The sequence below is a fragment of the Perca flavescens genome, chromosome 5 (genome assembly GCF_004354835.1).
Source record: "Perca flavescens isolate YP-PL-M2 chromosome 5, PFLA_1.0, whole genome shotgun sequence".
Taxonomy (NCBI): Eukaryota; Metazoa; Chordata; class Actinopteri; order Perciformes; family Percidae; genus Perca; species Perca flavescens.
In genome coordinates this window covers 24,689,120-24,710,909 of record NC_041335.1, presented here as the reverse complement: position 1 = coordinate 24,710,909, position 21,790 = coordinate 24,689,120, and the positions used below count along the sequence as shown (strand labels likewise).

General features: G+C 39.8%; 1 protein-coding gene across 4 annotated transcripts; it reads left to right on the top strand.

Annotated features, from left to right (window-relative positions):
- Positions 1-759: 759 nt before the first annotated feature.
- Positions 760-20,598, top strand: spef2 (sperm flagellar 2). Of its 4 annotated transcripts, none has more exons than XM_028577328.1 (38): positions 760-1,002; positions 1,407-1,509; positions 1,648-1,900; positions 2,188-2,358; positions 2,812-2,895; positions 5,075-5,145; positions 5,302-5,515; positions 5,662-5,850; positions 6,675-6,862; positions 7,836-8,007; positions 8,294-8,516; positions 8,678-8,751; positions 8,945-9,020; positions 9,177-9,217; positions 9,479-9,582; positions 9,787-10,034; positions 10,663-10,738; positions 10,828-10,982; positions 11,267-11,449; positions 11,944-12,077; positions 12,395-12,522; positions 12,779-12,917; positions 13,005-13,130; positions 13,533-13,678; positions 13,771-13,839; positions 13,998-14,046; positions 14,425-14,484; positions 14,572-14,704; positions 14,925-15,063; positions 15,498-15,570; positions 15,783-15,939; positions 16,075-16,181; positions 16,442-16,624; positions 16,976-17,068; positions 17,890-18,060; positions 18,282-18,497; positions 19,795-19,917; positions 20,391-20,598. In XM_028577328.1, exons 1-38 carry the CDS (start codon positions 945-947, stop codon positions 20,454-20,456), a joined length of 4,995 nt encoding a protein of 1,664 aa, XP_028433129.1. In that variant the 5' UTR covers positions 760-944; the 3' UTR covers positions 20,457-20,598. The 4 variants fall into 4 exon arrangements, with proteins under 4 accessions (XP_028433129.1, XP_028433128.1, XP_028433131.1 ...); XM_028577327.1 differs by having other exon boundaries at positions 2,749-2,895; XM_028577330.1 differs by lacking the exons at positions 19,795-19,917; positions 20,391-20,598 and having other exon boundaries at positions 2,749-2,895; positions 18,253-18,394.
- Positions 20,599-21,790: the final 1,192 nt, after the last annotated feature.

Below are 21,790 nucleotides of genomic sequence, written 5' to 3'. Positions count from 1 at the left end.
AACTAAGAAAGCTCCAGGATTTCCATATACCCACTTAAAAATGCACAACGACACGCAAAAACATACTTTGCATTATTATTTTGATATCCATAAATTGGTGCATAAAAGTGTGTCAGAATGCAGGACATGAAGTCTTTGACTTTGACCCCCCACTATGATATGGCCTCCAATCCTGGCCCATACATATACAGTATAGTATACCCACTAAAATACATTAGACTACACCACTGAGTAGAACCATGCATCATTTGTTCATGTTTAGCCTCGCCGTGCCCCTTGTAATAACTCCGGGCCCCCACTGCCATTTAATGTACTCAACATTGCCAACAGTACATTTTTGAAGTTATTCATTTCCTTCGTTCCCTCCCTAATTAGTGAAGGATGGCTGCAGTGGAGTGTTGCTAAAAATACAATCGTCCCTGCGGACCCTCTTAAGTGTGGAATTGAGCAGGTTCTGGATCAGTTTGCAGTCATTACATCCCTGTTTTAATCATCTTGGGTGAAGACAAAATAACTGATCCAGGGCCAACTGGGCCCGCCCATACAGTCTTTGGGCCCGCCCCTACGAAGCAGCTTGATTGGTTGGGGTTACGCATTTCACCTCGAGTGGTTAAGGTTAGGATAGCCGATTGGTCAGGGGATAGGACCTGTACAAATCAGGTTACGTTGCCTTGCGTCAGCATGGACACCTGGCCAATAGTAGCTATTGAAGGGCGGGTCTTGGCGTGGCCATAGTGGGGGGGGAAATACCATAGACAGTGGCTCCCATGAGTGCCCCCTCATGTTGACCTGTCACCAAGGCAACACTGCACCTCTGGGATTTCCTCTGCTCCTGTCTATTTTTGAGCCGTTATTAGCGTGCTAAAGAGTCATACTATTACCTGGTAACATGTCCATTATTAAAATGGAAGTATATTGTTCGAGTTGAACTTTAAAGAAAGAAGATGTCGGATATATTGTGCAGGTGGCTGAACGAGGAGCTCCGGCTGTCAAAAGTTGTTGGTAAGTGTGACTGAAGTTACCGTTAACGTTAGCTTAACTAGCTATGCTAACTCGGTGGCACACTAGCTATGCAAAAATCATATGAATTTACAAAGCTGACAATATAAGAGCTGTTTTAGAAGCTACACATCGAAGATAACAATGTTATCAACAGGCATAGGGTATTGATTGATAAGGTGGGAGGTGTTGTGAGAAACGCTATTTTAACGTTAAACTTACATATGGACCAAGCGTATTTTTGGAAAAATTGTCCAGACATTAACTCAAATTAGTCATTTTAAATATTTTTGATAACCTTCTTTAACGTCCAATATGTTTTCAGTTGTGAGCGACATTAACGTTAGGAAATATAACGTTGAAAATGTCACTGTTTGCGTAACTGACATGCATGTTCATATTCACAGACCCAAAGACCTTTACCAAGGATTTTTCCAGTGGGTACCTTATTGGGGAGGTTCTGCATAAATATCAGTTGCAGAAGGACTTCAGTATGTTTATGAAGAAAGAGTAAGTTGCCATCTCTCTTTCTCTAGCTATCTATCCATGATCCTTTGCGTTTTGTTGCTGGACAAATAGCTAACTGTTGCTTAATTCTCCATCTCATTAATTCATAATTATTAAAGTTAATTACACCTTTTTTCATAGCACCTCCATCTCCAGACTGAATAATTTTACCCGCGTTGAGCCTACTCTCCAGTTACTGGGGATCTCTTTTGACATAAACACAGCCCAGGACCTGATGCAGGAGAAGCAGGGTGTTGCCACACGCCTGCTTTACCAACTCTACGTCTCACTTGAAAATAACAAGAAAGCGGAAATCAGCAGCACATTGATGGAAATCATGCAGCCTGCAGCCAGTGCTGGCCTGCACAAAATAGAGCATGAGATCTACTCTGATGTAAGCGGGGGTTGTATGGATGCATGTGTAGTATGTGCTTGTGGTTAGGGGCCAGTCTCTTTGAGCAACAGCATGTATGGTTCTGTAAAAACCTAATGAGATACAGTAAGTAGTCTTTCCTCTGTGCCAACACTGACAAACTGTATGGCAACTGACTGTCCTTTACAGTAGTCGTTCAGTCTTTCAATGTTTTTTTTGTTTGAAGTTCACATTTTTAGTTTAGTGTCACTTAAATATCTACTAAAACATGTTTTTTTAAGCATCTTGCTGTCTTTCTTTTTACACAGCGACTGCATCAAGTTGTGAAACGTGATGCAGACCTGAAGCTACAGAAAATTTCTCAGCACTATGCAGAGAAATGCCAGCAACTGAACGACAGGTTTGCGATGCCCCATCCCATCCAGCAAAGGACACAACTCAGAGTCCAGGCTGAGAAGAGAATGAAAAATATTGCGAAGGTACTGGAGACCGTGGAAAATCAAATGCAGTATTCATCATCATCATCATCAACTTTTTATTCCAGACTCAAGGTCCATTCAAAAGACACAGACATGACATACAACACACCTTAAAAAAGAAATAGAAACATATATAAAGAAATAAAGAAAATTAAACAAAATCCCCAATATGACCAGACTCTAAGGCAGCCTACATTTGACATCTTTATCAACTTTTTACACATTGTTTCTCAGCCTCAAATGTCACACAGTTACAATTCTGTGCTGGAGTTTGGTGTTGGACATTACTATGCCAGTACTGAGTGAAAACCTCCATTTGAACACCGATGCTTGATGATGGAATAAAGGAAAGCTCATGCTAATGACAATGGGGAACTGTTTATGTTACAGCTGCGAGCATGTCATCAGAAGCACAATGACATAATGTCTTGTAACCAGGCCACTACTTTCCAGGTGCCCAGGCCACCTCCGTACACTTCACAGCTCAACCTAAAGAAGAGACAACAGCAGCAGCAACGTAGAGAACAGCAAGCACAGGTGTGATCCAGATTAAATAATGATGTGATTTTTTTTTTCTTAAAGGGGTGATAGAATGATTATATAGGGTATTTTACACTGTTCCTTAAGGTCTCCTAATAGGGTATGTAACATTGGTTGGGCTGAAAATTGCCCGAATGCTATTTTATTAGGCCCTTAACTACCCTGTGAATATGGCTCTATTTGGAACAAGAGCTTTTCTTCCAAATATGGTATGCTCATGATTATTTAGATGAGCTGCGCGCTGATTGGTTTGAGCGAACCACATAGAAACACATTGGAGTCTCGTCAGGTCTCATATTTCAGACGCTGCGAAGTTATACGTTGTTTGTCGGGCTATTTCTTTATTAAATTCACTTCTCAGACTTTTTTAAGAAATCAACTATATAAAGGTCAAATATGGGCCGTTTTACAATAATGTATGGCTAATTGCAAATTATGTGTCGGACTTTAGCTAGGAGCTCCACACAGTCTGACGAGAAAGCGGCAACCTCCATACCCAGTGAAAGTCACCGTTTCCCTGGGTACTGGACTACTGGAATACTCGGGAATACTCGAGGCTCCGTGGCGCTCCGTGGAGCTGGCTGGCTGCCAGCTTCTGGCATAACTAGAGTAGCTATATTTACAGTTTGAATTTCGTCACGCCACTTATATAACATCTACCCCAGGTCTTATAAAGCTAACAATGGTGTCCTATTTCAATTTAATTAATTTTTGTGAACATTAGGGGTTTCGTTAGCTGCGACTGTCCCTTCAATCCTATCTGTACAGATCGCTGCTAGTTAGCTTCATTTTCGGCGTAATTAGAGTATATTTACAGTTTGAATTTCCTCACGCCACTTATATAACATCTACCTCAAGGTCTTGTAAAGCTAACAATGGTGTCCAATTTCAATTTAATGAATTTTTGTGAATTTCAGAGGAATTCTAAGAGGATGCTAGCTCTCATTGATAGAGCTCCATCTAGCCGCAGGCTCTATCAATGAGACTCGCGGGCAAGAGGCGTTTATTTTCCCGATCATTTGTTTAAATAACTCAACACATTATAATTGCACACATTATAAGATTAACTGGAACCTGTGGTAAGAGATTGCTGGTAACAAGCTCGCTGTCCGCGCTCTCACTCACACACACCGGCCATTTAGCAGGAAGAGGGGAGCTGCAGGCCCTGGAGCTCTGTCAGGGCAGCGGCGTTTGGTAGTCCATTAACCCAAAAAACTGTGACTTTGAGCGGGTATGGAGTGCCGTGGGCTGCCAGCCGTGACAGAGCTCCATCTACCTCACATCAGGCCGGGGTCTGTGAAGGAAGGCAGGCCAGGCGGCGAGGCAGCAACACAGGCAGCACCGGCCGCTGAACTCCGACACACAGTCAGACAAAATTTGCAATTAGACATCAATTTTCATAAAACAGCCCATATTTGACCTCTACATAGTTGATTTCTTGCATAAAAAAGTCTCAGAAGTGAATTTAGTGGTAAAATAGCAGATGAACAATGTATACAATTTCTGAGAGCTGCGCGACCTATTCAGAAGACTAAGGTGACCTCAGATCAGTGGTGTAGCCTATGTAAATGTTTGGGCGTGACGAAGATAGAGACTAGAGCCAAATAAGAAGGAGCCGCCGAGTTGACGTAAACTAGGCAGCTCGTTGAGATTTGCCCGTTTTCAGAGGCAGTTTCAAATTGTGAGATTTGCAGAGGAACAAGGTGTCAATGGGACTTTGAGGTTCTCTGTATGTCCTAGTTACCCACTAAACTGTCATTTTTCAACTATGACAAGGTAAAATCGGTTTTGCATTCTATCACCCCTTTAATTTTGGCGTGTTGACGTGGGGTCAGCTATAGAGTGGTGCCCACAGTGGAGTTTGTAGAGGCCGATGCTTGCTGACAATGGGCCTTAAGTTCAGAATGGGAAAATAAATATCCAGGAAATCCAGGCCCAAGAAATTTGTTTTTGTTCTTAAATTCAGCAGATGCTCCCAGGTCTTCTCAAAACCAATAGCTTGTTATTGCTTAACACCTGCCATTGTTTACAGAGGGGTGATTCATTCTAATTAATTTTCTCTGCCAATTAATTGAATTTCTTACAGCACGTGTGTCATAATTGAAAACAAAGGATTAAAATAGGTTTGTTTGTCTTTCTGGTATTATTTCAATTTCTGTTCATTTTGTCCATGCAGACGGTCCAGACTGAAATAGCCAAGTTTGAGACAAGGAAGAAACTGGTTACTTATGGTTTTGCTTCTTCAAGGTGAGATAAAAGGAAACTAAATCATTATTGTATTCATGTAGTATTATTATGTAGAATAAATGTTTGTATTGATGGAGTTTTACAGCAACCAGAGATATTCACTATCATACATTAAGACACTGACTTCATATGTGATTTAAACCTTTTCAATTCTAGTGGTCAGCCCTTCCCTGAAGATTTTTCCTTTGGTGGCAGCGGCCAGGACTGTGTGGTCCCAGGAAGTGGAACTAAGCTGATATTACAATCCAATAGCAAGTACATACAGGATATCCGAAAGAGGCTGGAGGAGAATGCTGTTGCTCGCGAGCAGAGAGAGAAAAGACGAGACAGATTCCTGGTGGAGCAGCTCAAGGCCCATGAAGCTCAAGAGGTGAAACTTGCTACAGTAATAGATCTAACGTTAATAGAGATCAGTAGTTCCTGGTGTTCCTCTTCCTGAAATACATCTCACACATCCTCTTCTTTTTGACCTCTGACCTTTGATATTTTAACCCAAAATCCTGCCTCACCCTGCAGGAGGCACGGCGAGAGGAGCAGCTGGTGAAGCGTCTGACACGTCAGACTCAGCAGGAGCAGAGATTGGCAACTCAGCTCCTCCAGATACGCATGCAGAAAGATGTGATCCGGAAGAACCGCCAGTTCAGAGAGCAGCAGTACCAACAGCGGAGAGAGAGGGACTTCCAGGAAGCTCTGGAGAGGGAGGCGGTGAGATAGGATGAATAAGGAAGAAGAATAATACTCTCTATTGTAGCTTTGTATTAGGCTGTATCAGTGATAGTATGGGTAGTGTCATAGGGAGAGAGAAAGGGTGGACATTGGTAGTTTGAATAGTATCAACAGGGTATTTGGTATTATGAAGAGAAAGAGAGAGGGGGAACTTCAGAGACAGACCGATAAACAATAAAGTAAGACTGTATGAATCATGACATAAACTACTATATGTTTATCTGTTATTTCCCTCCAGGGATCACTCTTACATTGTAGATGACTTGTTTGGTTGAAAAGAAGGTAGATGTTGCTATGGTCCAGCATGGTTTCAGTGTTAAATATTCAGTAGGTTGTAGTAAAGTATGGTCATGGTGTTATTATAATGGTCAGGCAATTCCAGAGCAAAGTGTCGCACTGTTAAGTCTCAGATTATATGGTCATTTGCCATTTACTCTAAAGAGTGAAAAATAAAAAATTTTAGGAGACGATTTAGGGAGAAAATCATACGATTAACGGGGTATTATTGATTAACTGCTGTTTAACATCAGTTATACAGTAGGTAAGAAAGATTAAAATGTCCCTTACTTGTTTTCTGCAACCCCCAATATCAGTAATGTACTAATTCCAAAAAATGATGTCTCTTAGTTTGTGTCTCTTTAAGACTATTTTCCACCACCAAGTCATGTGTTTTGCACAATAAATGACCTATGTAACATCTTTCATCTTCCTTTATTACTTACAACTGTGGTGATTAGCAAGAACATTTATGTCATGCCTTCTCCACTCACTCATTCAATCTTTCTGACTGGGGCCTGGTATAGGCTTTGGCTCAGCAGGCTAAGTTGGACCTTGCCGAAGAGATCAGAAAGGAGCTTGAATTCTGTAACAGGATTGCTGCTGAGCGAGCTCAGATCAGATACAAGAAGCACTTTAAGAGCTGCAAGGACATTTTGGAGCAGATTGTGGACTTGGCCACCAAGGCTGGAGAATATCGACTGCTCACTGGGAAGTACGTAACACAATTGCTTTTAATGATGCAGTAATAATATGCACATGGTATTTGGGCTTAAAACCTCCAAACTGACTCTTGGTCAGTCAATTATTAAATATGTGGACATATCAAATGTTTTTTTTTATAAAAATCACATCTTTTGGTAGTTTTATCAGAAATAATTGTAATAGTTAGTTAAGCAATCTAATTTGAAGAGTTGGATGTACTGTAGTTGTAAAGACATTTCAACTTTGGCCACTTCGTGATAAAGTAGTCTGCTACATCTGCACACTTTATTTATGTATTCATGCTTGAACAAAGTTCATATTCAAGCACAAAACATAATAGAAATAGTAAATGTTTTTTTTTTTTTTTCAGAATAGAAATTGACGCTTTTGTCTTTTAAAAGAAATAGACTCAGAGACAGTTGGTAAAATAAAGTTCATCAACAGAAGGAAATATGGGCAAATATGAAATAACACTGGATGAGTGGCAGACTTGAACCCAAAAACACGACAGAGTATTGACAAAGTGAAATCTGACTGAAGACTGAAATCTTTTTTCATTTTTTATTTTTATAAAACTTAAGCATTGCTGTGCAATGCTAATTCAGATGTGAATCTAACACCTGTGAAAACATAACCATTATTAGAAACATTCTTGCACAACTGACCAGTGGTCAAATAAAACCAGATGTCAACGTCCTGTCTGCTTCTTCTCATGATCAAATACTTAATGTCCACGTATAGGTACTGCCCACACAACCCTGCTCCATATTCACTTTGTATATATCCTGCTACCCGTGTTTTACATATCCAGTACACCAGCTCATCTAATCATGGTTAGATTAAACATTTCTTGAAATACAGTTAAGTTTAATAATTTTCAGTCCCAATTAAAAAACTATTTGATTTATTTTGACTACATTTGGACATTTGCACTCATTAAATCTAGCGTTGCCTTCTGTCATTTTTTGTGCTGTCATGTCCAGTCTGATTCCAGAGAAGCCGATGAGAGAGTGGAAGGAATTGCTGTTCAGTGGTCTGCCTCTCTATGAGCCGATAAAGTGCCAGCAGCCAGGGTTTGAGTTCTCTACCCCACTGGACCCTGTAGAGCTTAAGAAGCAGGAGATTTTAAAAAACCAGGACTATGATGAATATACTGTGAGTTTAAAACATGAGTGCAATATTTTTTTAATAATGTTTGTACGTGTGTTTGCCCGCACACTTGCATTTAGCTTGTCTTTGTAGACTGAATAACTTGTCGCTCAACCCCACATTTTCAAACAAATGCTGATTTTACTTTCAGTATCAGGCATGATTAGACATGAAGATGGGAAAGCCAACAAAGCTATATTTTTCAACACAAAAAAAGTTTGAATTGTCCCTCAGCTGAAGCGCTGAATGCTGAAGATCCTCTTTGTCTTAGCCTTATGTCATGTTTTTATAGAACATGGTAGGTGAGTGGGCATGGCCAGAGGAAGCAGGGGAGATAACATTAACTCTGGCCAACAACAACATTCTTGGACATGTTGTCCTGCGACTGAGGAACATTGTTCATCCGCCCATCATGGAAATCTCCTCACCTTCATTTCCTCACTTTACCATCAAGGCCTGTGTCCTGGGAAAGTTTTGCTCTGGCAAAACCACCTGCCTGGCCAAGATTGCTAAAGGTACATGGCATGCAGTCCAAACACAGATGCAGGCATGCACTCAAACACAATTCCACACCACTTAGATATGTATTTAATGAAATTATGTAGTGTATAAATATATACAATAAGATTGTATGACTTCTTTTATTTGCTGAGTATGTGAGTTTTCCCTGTTTTAGCCCATGGCATCTATGTCTTATCAGCGGACACACTAATTGAGGAGGCTCTGAATGCTTACCAGAATGGAGAGGAGGTTTGTCAGACACAGTATAACAGTATTGTAACTTCACTATTATCACTTTTTATTTAATCGTGCCGCATAATTTGCTTTGAAAGGATTTTTCAGGACCATAACATCTCACTAATCTCTCCTGCCAGTGCCAAAAATACATAAACCTGTAATTGCATGGCTTTAAACATTTCACCTTTTAAAACTTTTTGGACAGGATGTACAGGTCACAGAGCCGCAGGAAGAGAATGAAAATGAGCAACTGCGCACATTTTCCACCTCACTGAATCCTGGTGGGTTGCTGAAGCCAACATGACTCTATTCTATGCTATTTCATGCTGCTATGTTTTTTTGCTCCATTAAAAAAAGCACTATATATAAAGTATTTTACACAGTTGTTTGTTTGATGTAATACAGTACGTTTCACTCATAATTTCATTGTTTTTCAGATATTGACACTCAAGATGAAAGTAGAGACAGCAATGTAAAAGTAAGTGTTGTTTGTGATCTTCTGACTCTGATTTTGTATTTATGCATACATATGGAATTTATGTATACATATGGAACCAGTATATCATTTATATCACTAACCAACCTGATTTAAATTGGCTTTTCTTGCTGATAAAATAATGACTTTTGGGAGAATGTAATCAGTAATGACTAATAACAAGATATTTTTCCAGAATGGATGTGTACCTATTTGAAATGAAATACTTAACTCTTTTCCTGCTTACATGTGTTCCTTATCCAGTTGTCTACCCGGGCCATGCAGGGAGCAGCTGCAGAAGAAGAGCTAAGGAAAGGCAACGCCATCCCTAATGAAATATTAGTGGACATCATAGTAGAGGCTATCAGGTAAGCACACAACCTGAATTGCTATAAGATACTGAATATGGGATTTAGTCAATATCACCAATGCAATTCTTTTCACAGTCAATATTTCAGAGAAATCTCAATGATACAGTCTTAGTTTTATGTACAGTGTGGACAATATAAACAAACAACAAAAACCCCACAATCCCTCCCTAGACAGTGAAATATGTGTTGTGTCCTTACTAGGCAGGTTCCAGCTCAGTCAGGCTGGATCCTGGATGGCTTTCCATTTGACATCACCCAGGCTTACCTGCTGGAGAAAGCCCTGGGTGGGTCTGTAGATGTAGGGAATGGCGTTGTAAGCAGCAGGACAAACCTAGCTGCTGATCCTAATCCACCCAAACCTCCCCCACCCCCAACTCCTGCACTGGACCTGGCTCTGCTGCTGGATATCACTGATGAGTCTGTGATCAGTCGTCCATTCAGTCAGATGGGTATGTTATACTAACCTGACTACGCCAGATGGATTGCTTTGCATTTGCTCGGCATATCCATCTGGGAACTTTCCGTTTGAGAACTTTTGGGAAAGAGCGAAAATACTGGTTAGCTGATTGGATAAACCATCTGTCTATCACCACCTATGTTGGTGATAGACGGGCCAAATCAACCAATCAGATCAAACTCTTGAAAAAAAAGCCTCCGGTGCCATTTTTTGCTCTTCTTTCAATGAAGGAATACTTTCTAATTCGGATAAAACTACGCTCATCTCATCCGTGGAAGCTGCCATGTTGTTTAGACTAACAGTCGCTTCTCGTTGCGTCACACCTAAACCCGCCTCAAAACCAACGCTGATTGGTCGGTCATTTGGCGAACGGCTCCAAATATTCTCTATCTCAAGATGCCAGACTGATCTGCGAGTGGAAAACTGGAGTTTACGAGATCAGGACGGTCTCACGAGGCTAATGTTATACTAGTGGTTGTTAAATGGTGTGTATCTGTGTGCACCCACACATTATCTGTTAGATGGTGTGTGTATGTATACATGCACAAGTAACAATAAGTTAAATGTAAATAGTATGCTTGTGTGTTTATGTGGTTCTCTTGCTTCCCAACCTGGTGCAGAAACAGATAAGTCTGCTGCTGCTACAACCTCCCATCCCAAAGACAAAAACTTGTATCTGGCACAGATTCCACACAGGTAAAAACAGAAAGCTAAACTTAAATCAAGACATTACTGCTTCTGCATGACTGTGTATCTAATATCTAACATCCTTTCCCCCCCTCAAGGATCACAGCTTTTCAGGACACCTGGCCAAAACTAGAGAAATGGTTTGGTGAAAAGCAAAACATTTTGGTCCGTATTGATGCAGATGTAGATGAGGAAGAGCTTTACAAAAGGGTGGAGTCTGTGCTGCAGCAAGTTATGATGCAAACACAGGAAGGTAACTGGTTGTCATTATAGTATTATATGTGATATATTTTAGTATATATATATAGTAGCAGATATGAGTACACTCAAATACTTGATGTTTTCACAGTTCTACTTAGTATTCATTTCCTCATTGTTCCATTAGATTAGGAAAAAGAAATTGTTGTTGTTTTTGATCAGACACTGATGATGAGATTATGCCTGTTTCTACACTAAATGATTTACAGTTGACAAACAATATGTCTTCCCTGAAAGAAACACACTTTTACTCACAATACTTACTACAACTCCTCCCAGATGTAGTGTTTGACAGTGGGGAAGCTCCAGACTCCTCCTTTTCAGCTGCACCTGCACCATTAGACCAACCTCCGGCCCTCGCAGGCGAAGCCCCTGGCCCCACAGAGTCCCATTCCCTCCTTAACGAGGAAAAAGCCCAAAGTGTGAAGTCACTTTCCAAATCCAACACAAACTCCCCCCGAGGTGATTTGATCAGTAGTCTGTGGATTACACATTTTAATTGTTATTATTGTAAAGTCACTTCTGGTCACAAAACAAAATTCTGCTTCAAAGAGAGGATTTATAACTGATGTCTTCTGACCATAAACATGATGTGTGTTGGATGTGTTTTCCAACTCATAATGACTTAGTGGATGGTACATGTGTTTTTTTACATAAAGAAAATAGACACACTTTATATTCCAAATGTACCAAACTGATAGTAGTTATTTGGATACAAACTTCATCTGTGTGGGCACTAAGTCTGTTTGAATTTAGAAAGTTGAACGCAAAGAAGAGGCTCATACATTTATTTTTCCTAGCTTTAATAGCATTCTAATGACACATTTTGACAGACTTGTTTAAGGTAATTTAAATATAATTATATATGATGCTATGATTATTATTAATCATTAATTAACATTCAAGAAATATTAATAATTTTACTTTATTATAGTGATGATGTATTTTATCAATAGGGCACTCTAGGAAGGCGTCAACTTCCTCATTGACCAATGAGAACTCTCAAGGAGTCCCCAAGAATCCACCTGAATCTGCCTCTTCTTGCTCAGATTCATCCAGCTGGGTCCATGTGGACCAACCTCTTCCTCCAGTAGGATACAATTTCTTTTTATGCTTGTTTTGCTTATCAGAGTTCAAAGTAATCTTTTTCTTTTCTTTAAAATCGGGTTCTGTCAGTGACATGACATGTGATACGACATTCAGATGCACTCACTAGTGGTTGCCACAAGGTGGCCCTCTAACATGATTTAGCCTTTGAACCTGCTGTTTCCTACCTGTGTTGCCTTTCAGAGTCTGTTTCAAGTGAAATCTGTTCCAATACACTATGTCTTATTTTGATTTATCGTCCTCTATCTTCCTGTGCCCCCTGCTTTTTTCATCTTTTCTTCTCTCTATCTCTATCTCTAGGAGATCACAGAGTACCTGTGCTCCCATTGGGACACAGTGTGTGATTCTTATGTGAACAACGTAAAGACAGTGATGCAGCAGCTGCGCTCACAACGCACTATTCTTAACCATCACCTATTCAACATCAGGTATACTGCTTCAATTGGTCCTTTTTATCCTTTTAATACAAGGTTTTGTCATTCTGCAGATGCAACATGAAAGTTGAACAGTATCAGTCACATGTTGCCATGGTTATTGTTTTTTGGATGTGACCCAAAATGTCATGCCATTCATTTCTTTATCAGAAATATTTTGCAAATAAAAGAGAACATTTATGTTAATACATAATAGAAACATATTAAATGTATTACTATGTAAGTATTAGCTGGTTCCCTGTATCTGTAGAGAGGAGTACAAACATTTCCTGGGGCGTCCAGACTTGAAGCAGGAGTTAGTGTCTCATTGGCAGAAGGACTTCAACAGCATACCTGATGATATGAGAGAAGATGAGGATACCAAAGCAGAGCTACATCTGAGACTTGATGTGAGAGCAATTTATAATATAATACAATACAAATATTCTTTAACTGATCATGAAAATAGTGTAAAAACTGTTCTGATATGTGTACAGGAACTACGTGAACGTTTGTGGGACATAAGTGACAAACGTAAGGAGGAGGACGAGCAAGAGAGGGCTGCCCTCATGGGTAACGGCTGGTTGGAGAATCTTGTCAACTATCACTCTGTACTTATGCAGGTGACTTTTCTGTTTCTGTGTAACCATTTGACTGAACAACCATTGAATTCTGTAGTTTATAAGCTTAATAGACTATTCCCTTTATTCTGTGTTTTGTACATGTTCTATTGCTTCTTTTCCATCCTCTTTGTGTTTATGGTGTATAGTAGAGATGTTCCAATACCATTTTTTCCTTCCCGATGCCGATACTGAGTAACGATCTGATGCCAGTGTGTTAAAAAATACAAATATTTTATTATGTTTTAGCTATGGCTCGGGTTTAACTCTTTGTGAAACTTGAACAAACACAGAGAATAAACATCATCGAACTTTGTTTTATTATCCAGTTTGACAGCGGTATCGGATCAGTGCATAAACTTTTGGCAGAACCATAATCTTGGATTGATTGTTTTTGTTGCATAGGTGGAGTTGGATCGTTTCCAGGACACACTCTATATTCTCTGGGTCTACTATATGAGCATGTACAAACAAGTTCTGCCTGAGCTACCCCCCAAGTTGGATTGTATTCCCCTACTGGACACCCCAGTAATTAAGGATCAGAACGAGAGGCAAGAAACACACTATTAATAGCAACCTAACCATGTTACTATTTGTACAAGATAATAAAAAAGAAAATAACGATTTTATTTTGCTCCACCAGTACTGAGCCAGCGGCCACAAGTGTGTGTAGTCAGATGGATGACGGCGAGGACAAGAAGAAAACAAAACTGTAAGGGAGACGCACTATCGCACACAGTATTTCCTTTGAGTTTTCTGTTTGACAGATGAAATGGATGTTTCATTTCCTCACAGTACAAATGCTCCCAAGTACAAACACATAGACACAAACAATTTCCTCCTCTTCTCCTGTTTTGTCCTCCTCCACAGACGTCCTGACTCCAAGACAAAAAGCCCCAATCAGACAGAAACTGTTAAGGTCATGTCAAATCCTTTTTTTTTCTTGTCCCTCTTTATGTACATTTCATTCATTGTCATTATTTTTAGTCTTTCTCAAGGTCTGTAACAGATTTTGCTATTTTATAATCTACTCATAAACAACTACCATAGATATAACAAACCCTGATATCTTCGGTTATTTTAGTTGTTTCAGGTTTTAATACCTTATACAGTAAGACAATTGTTTTTGGTTGACAAAACCATTAAGGGTCTTTCTTACAGAATTTAAATGTAATTTGTGACCCTGTAAATTGTAATTCAAAACAATCCAAAATACTTACATAAGATTATAATTGGTGATAAGCTGATATACAATCTGATAGTAAGAGATATTAACCCTTTTCATTGATAACTCTAGCAACCCCATGAGAAACTGATCTACGACTACGAGGAGGCACTCGCGGCCATCAGCAAATTGGTAATGCTTTGTGTATGAGAGTAGCATGGATATTATGGAGGTAAAGATATGCTTTTTTAATTCCTGGCATGTTATACATGTGTGTAGGTGTCAGCAGAAGCCTTCCAGGGAGAGACAATAGAGCAGAAGGAGAGACTGCAAGAGAAGGAAAAAGGGAAGCATAATCAAGAAGTCAGAAACAAAATACATAAAGAATATGCAGCCGCACTGGATCACGAGGGTATGCACAAACAGAGATTCAGTATTTTTATTTATATCACAATATATGTAATCGTCGTATTAACATATTGTCAATTTATGTAGACAACAAATGTGGTTCCGTCTAAGAACTAGTGTAATATGAGATATATGCATGAGTCTGTATGTAAAAGATCAATATCAGCTTATATAGTTGTGTTCCTCTGTTTGTCTCCCTTTACCCATGTGTGTGTGTTTTCCAGAGAATACAGCAAAGGCGCGCATTGCGCTGGTGAAAGGTCATGGTCTGGTGATGGTGCACTCCCTGCAAAGCAGAGCAGAAGAGACATTAAGCAGCATGGAGAAGTGGTTAGAAGCACATTATCTTGCAGACATGAAGAGGTATGGTACAGTACAGTGTGGGTTCATGTATGGTATGATATGGTGTAGGCTACGTGTGCCTATTCAGATATTTATTTTTATTTTGAACAATTTTAAATAGAGGGACAAGATTGTGAATGAAGCAGCAATAGTGTAAAACTGCACCGCTGTCCCTGTTTTATTAGTGTTGTTGTTTTGATTAGTGTGTGATAAATGCTATCTGTATTTTATCTCCATGTCATGATGCTATATGTGCATGTATGTAAACATGGAACATATTCAAATTAATGAAAGCCCTTTAAGTGCTCATGAAGTTATTCTGAAGCCATTACTTGAGAATATAAAAATACATAATGCTTGTAAAAAAAAAAAAAGAACGTCGGAGAACGTTTTTGTTCATCATTTTTCATGGAAGACTTGTTTGACGGCTTATCTGTCTGTCTCTTTTTTTCTAGTATTGACCAACTATCAGTAGTGGTTCGCCACCACATAGAGGCTGGTGCTAAGTTGCAGAATGAGCTGGTGTTGGTACGTAATGACTTTATAAATGTGTTGATTGTTTTTTCAAAGAACATTTTTATGTTCCCCAGGTAGGTAGAGTTTAGTGCTCACTGGTTACGTAGTAGCTACTGCAGGATGAAATCTGAATTGTTATTCCAGCGTGTGACATTTGACGATGGACCACAGTCTCATTTTACTTACTCCTCCGATTTTAAGATTCTCAATATTCTCTTTAAAAGGAATGTACTGACTTCTACCTGAATGGAGACTGCCACATGGTGGCTAGCCTGGCTCCCCGTCCCCGCCCACCTCCTCTGGAGAAACCCACACGATCCGCTCCAACCATCACTCAGCTAGAGTCACTCCACCAACAGCTATGCATTGTTGCTCCTTCAGGTTAATACAGGGGAGACAAGTTGTAGTGTTATTGGGTCTATTCATTCTGCTATTCATCCATCCATCCATCTATGCATCCATCTATCCATCCATCCAGCCACCCATACATAATTTTCCTTCCTTTCTGACTTTCAGGCCTGATGTCCAGTTCTGAGTTCTCCTGTTTACTCAGGAATATCATCTCTGTCAACATGGGCAGAAACACCTTGCCAGAGCTCTGGATTAACAAGAATGAAACACAGGTACACTGCAAGTATTCCAGAGACTCACAACACAAAGTTTGGTAATCATTTCTTTTCTCTTCACCTAATAGCACCAACTTCTTTTCTCACCAAATTGACAAAAACAAAACAAAATCACATAATCAAATAGCACTCTGCTGACTGCAGAGAAAGCAAAGCAAGACACAAAACATTCCTGCATTATTCTGTCCGGTTACCGTAAGAGACACATTACATGGCTTACTGTACAGGAGCATTGTGCTTTTCTCTCCTGTCCCCAGTTGATGGAGGTTATATCTCTGTTTATGGACAACTATGAGCTGATAGACTGGCGTCGGTTTCTGCTCAGTGCTGCCCTGCCTTGGCCGTTTCCCTCCTTATCACAGCTGCTGGCCGTGCTGCAACGTTTCAAGGCAGCAGATACTGGCGACACAGGCTATATAAACGAGGAACAGTACCTACAGGTCTCTACACACACACACACACACACGCACAGATTCGTACACGTATAAATTCTGATTCTGATTCTCTGGTCAGACATTCTAACTGTGTTTTAATTCACAAAATGTACTACTCTGGATGAACCTGTATCTTCAAGTTATCTATGCACTCAAACACCTCCATGGCCCCTCTTCGCTCTTGTGGCATTACTATGCACTGAGACTCTCTTTCCACAAGCATGTCTGGGTTCAAGTCAACATGACAACACATATGAGTATATATTGTATACTTAATATAGTATAAAGTGAAAGCTGTAGCTCTCTGAACATTAAAACAAATGTTTAAGTTGCTCCTCTTGCCTTTTTTTTCACCAGACAGAGTTGTGGTTTTCCAATGAGAGTGTCCAGCCCGTCCCAGAGGACCCCTCTGAGCCTCTACCTTATGACCGTCTGGCTAACCTACGCAAGGTAACTACCTGAAAAACCTGCTTAATTCCAAGTTAATGTAAATCTGTATTATTCCTGAAATGGGAAATTCAAGTGGTCATGGTACACAAACATGGACTGGGGAAACCCAGCCTGATCTGCCGGCGATTTGATTTCGCCCTGCAGCTCAGGCTGGAAACCTGTACATTTTTCTATCCTGCTTCCGTTACAAATCTGCGGGGACCAATCACAAACTGGCTTATCCACCTGGCACACTATTGGCGGGTTTAACACGATGACGATAGAGAAGCGACGGCAAGCAGCTTTTTGTTTACATTCAACATGGCGGCCACCGAAGCACAGCAACCCGTTGATGCCGCTGTCACTGATGTTTTAAAAGATTTCAAAGGCAAGTACATCACCCTGGATCGTTGGTCTGATTGGTTGAAGGACTATCCAATTGCGTAAAGAGTCATTTGAACTATGCCCGTTGATGACACCAATTGTGCAGTAGAAAATACAGAGCAGACTCCCCAGACTAATGTTCAATCTTAAAAGATTGAGCTTGGTCTGGTGATAGCCAGACACACACAAGTAATGCAAGAACATAAAGGTACAATAGAGCATTACCCAACACTTTAAACAATTACTGTAAGCGTACGTTTCAGCTGTTTTCAATTATTTATTTTTGGAAACAGAAATGAATCTAAAACACAAATGTATACAGTCATCGCAATGCCATGCACTTTGTTCTAAACCTCAAAGGTATCAAACCTTAACATCTTTTGTTTACTATTTGTCCAAATGAACTGCACTGTAATAATAAATGAACAGTTACATTTGCCTGTGTTCTTGCTTTTAAGTTCTTTTTTCAGTTGTTTGCGGACCACTCCTTCTCCCCTCCTCGACTGGACTATGTGTCCATGCTGCAGTACTTTGCAGCCGACCCTCACCCCAGACAGGGCTTCATCAGAGCACTTAGTGTAGTGCTGGGTCGACATCTCAAACACTCCTCACCGGGCCAGCTTGTCAAGGTGAAGTCAATTAATGTACAAAGAAAAGTCAATGACATTTTCACTTGAAAGTCATTGCAGAAGCACTACCTTCCTCATCTTCTGTCATCAAACACATTATCATTTTCTGTCACCAATGTTTTCAGATGGTCCAGAATTATAATAGAATAGTGTCAGGTAATAAAGTTAAGTTTGTCTTCGGCACATCAGCAGGGCAGGATCATTATGTGTTGTGTATACAGTCTATGCCCAGTATAGAAGAGGCTACAGAGCTCAGCTCCTCAGAACTCGATGGAGACTACAAGGAAGAAGAGACTCCGTGGGCATCAAGCAGTTCATTGGGGGAGCAGGTAGTGTCCATCCCTGCTCTCCTTGCTGTCATCTGCCACAATGTCGCCAAGATAAAAGACGACAAGCCCCTTCCTCCAGGCTGCCTGAGTCAGGAGGAGCATACTGAGGTACTGTATAACCACATGCAAGTTCAAACTGGGCTTTAAAGGTCCCATGGCATGAAAATTTCACTTTATGAGGTTTATTAACATTAATATGCATTCCCCCAGCCTGCCTATGGTCCCCCAGTGGCTAGAAATGGTGATAGGTGTAAACCGAGCCCTGGGTATCCTGCTCTGCCTTTGAGAAAATGAAAGCTCAGATGGGCCGATCTGGAATCTTGCTCCTTATGAGGTCATAAGGAGCAAGGTTACCTCCCCTTTCTCTGCTTTGCCCGCCCAGAGAATTTGGCCAACCCATGAGAGAGAGAGACATCATGGCTTTCAAACGAGCAAAGTGGCAGTTGGTCAAGGCCACACCCCCTCTCCTCCTCAATAGCTACACAGACACAGAAATGCCACATCCTAAAGAAAAGCTCATTGTGGGACTGGCTCTAGTGGCTGCAATTCTGCACCAAGGCTGAATTTTGGGAAAGAGACTTCAGATACAGTATTAGGTGACCACTAAGGCCTATATAAAAGTATCCAAAGAGCACCATGTCATGGGACCTTTAAGGAAATACATAAATGGTTGAATTCATTAAGGAAATATACTACTTTTTTGTGTTAGTATTTTATTTTTTTTTGTGGAAGTAAAAGCCATAATAATATGTTTATTTATTGTTTATTACCAGTGCATTGAATAACATTTTAAAAATTTTAATAAACTAAACTACTACTAAATATAGTAGAATATGTGAGGTTTAACTTGCAATTCAGCAGAATGAAGTTTTGATCAGCAAAGATTTAGTTTTCTGTTATGCTTTCATCATTCTACCATCAATGTGCATTTAAAGGCATGGCTTCAAAATGCAGCTGATAGGGGTGACTAGCAAATCTTTTTGGGTTAGTATGAGATTCACAATTCAAATGTTACTTACCTGTCTTGTTTCACAGCTGTGGGCATTTTACAGGGACAGTGTGGGGGACAATCCATGACTTTTTTTTTTAATGCCACCATAATTTCGATATTTAGGGGACAGTCTACACCTATTTACATAATTAACCTAAAATAAATTAGGCTACATATTTTTTTTTCACGACTGGAGTAAAATAAAGGCAAAGCCTCTGGAAAAAAAAGTAAAGTTTTAATAATATTTTTTTTTATTTACTGTCTATGGGTTCACTGAATACCTTAGTGCATTTTAAAGGCTCCATACTTAGAAGGTTCTATACTTAGAACTTTATTTTGTAAGCAGATTTATTAACTATCTTATTAAAATGAAACTCTTCCCTCATGTTACTCTTTGTCTCTGCTGGCCTCTAGGAACTGGTGCATATCTTCAGAGAGCTGGGCTACAAGCCAGAGGACTGTGTCCCCTTCTCCCATCTCTCTCAGCATCCTTTTATCCAGGGCCTGATGGAAACCTTAACACACTACCAGCTTGTAGTAAGTCTCTGTGTGACTCATCTGTTTTTCTTTATTTGTTCCCCTACAACAGTGTACAGTATTTGAGATCAGATCAGAATCAGTTTTAGTGTGCACACATACAGGGAATTTGACTCTGGCCATTTGTTGTTCTCTAATTACATACAAAAAAAATACACATACAGCTTAAAAGAAGGACAACAAAGCTGAAGGTAAATATAAACTTGTGACTACTACATACAGATAGAAGTTGTTATATAAAAAAGTGAATTTATACATATACACATACATATGCAATGAGAATCTGAAAATAACACTTGTCCTCTGCAGGACATCCAGACTTTCCACCATCATGTGCATTAACATTCTGAAACCTACATGAGGATTCATCTTTGTCTTTTATCTTTGTCTCCCTCCCCACCTTTTGTATCTTTTTTTTTTATTTTAAACCTTTATTTATCTCTCAAACTTCCCTGTCTCTCTTTGTCCCTCAGAACATTCATAGAGTGATAAAGGCCCATCAGGATGAAGGAGAGGCCAACAGCTTGACATTTTCCTAAAGGATACAGTAAATATACATACTTAGGAAATGCAAAATATGTTGCTTTTGCTATTTTGAAGTACTCTCTGATTTTACCTTTGAAATGTTTGCTGAAATGTATTGCTTACTTCAGTATTTAATAAATACATTTGCAACCACAACTTGTGTCAGTATGTAGAAATGTCTGTAACTGATGACGGTTGGAATGACAGCATAATTGGAATGACGACAATAACATCAATGATGGCAGGTTGACCCCTCATACCCTTTTTCCCTGATACACTCCAGCAGTTTTTCTGACTGACTTGTTTTTCTAATGACCTCTCTGACACAAAAAAGGCATTGGTTGTGGCTACAATGAGTGTATTGTCCAGGATAACCTACATGTCAAGCCTGACTTGCCCAGTAACTGCCTGCCAGGGCACCCACAACCCTAGCACAGTCCATAAAGCAACGATGGCTTATGGTAGCTACTCTTTTCAGCAGTCACTGCTGCCTTTCTACCAACCAAGTTAATGGGCATGCTGTTTAGAAAAAAAAATTAATTTATGTTTAACAATAGGGTTCAGTGTTGTTAGCTAGGTTTTCTTGGCACTAAAGGCCACATCATTAGGTATGTGTGTCACAATAAATATCATTATCATCAATAAGTGCCTTTCTTTACATTCTGCCGGCAACCTTAAGAGAATGTAACTCCTGTTAATATTTCCATTTGCATCTATTCGAGGGCTTGGTGAACCCCCAACCCTCTGACCCACCTCCCTTTCTCTATTTCCCTCCCTTTAATTATCACTGCAGGTCCAAGGCTCTTGGACTTCTCAGTGTCTGACTTTGAGAGAAAACAGATCTGCTCACATGTCATATAGACAGAACCATACTCGCAGACTTGCATCCAAAACCTCTTGAATAATAAGGAATAAATCGGACCTTTTACATTTGTTGCAAGACAAAGAATACTGGATACATTCCAGGTAAAACAAAAAAAAAAAGCGGACAAGAGATCTACAAAGAAGACTTTCAGGACATAACGTGGTGCACTGAAAAGGTGATTTTATCAAGAATGTGAATTTGCTCAGTTTTTTGTTTGTAATCCTGCATTTTGATTTCTTGTGGAACATTCTTGTGGAAAATGTTCCATTTGTCTGAATCACAACTCTATCTGGATCACTGTTTAAGGACACGTTTCCCCCCTGCTACTTACTGGATCTAACTTTGTTACTGTATTACAATTAAAAGGACAAATCTCATAAAGAATTCAGTTCACGCAGAAAGGTTTTCATTACAGTTTATTTTTGAATTGGAAGACTATTTTAAGAGGACTTTGGCTGCAGGTCAGTCCGTGGTACTCTATTA

Bases quoted from the DNA above. Each gene is read 5' to 3' on its own strand.
- spef2 (XM_028577327.1), top strand. From the start codon at position 945: ATGTCGGATATATTGTGCAGGTGGCTGAACGAGGAGCTCCGGCTGTCA. The intron at 8,517-8,677 runs GTACATGGCATG...TCCCTGTTTTAG, and splicing joins CCTGGCCAAGATTGCTAAAG to CCCATGGCATCTATGTCTTA. The intron at 12,078-12,394 runs GTAGGATACAAT...CTCTATCTCTAG, and splicing joins TGGACCAACCTCTTCCTCCA to GAGATCACAGAGTACCTGTG.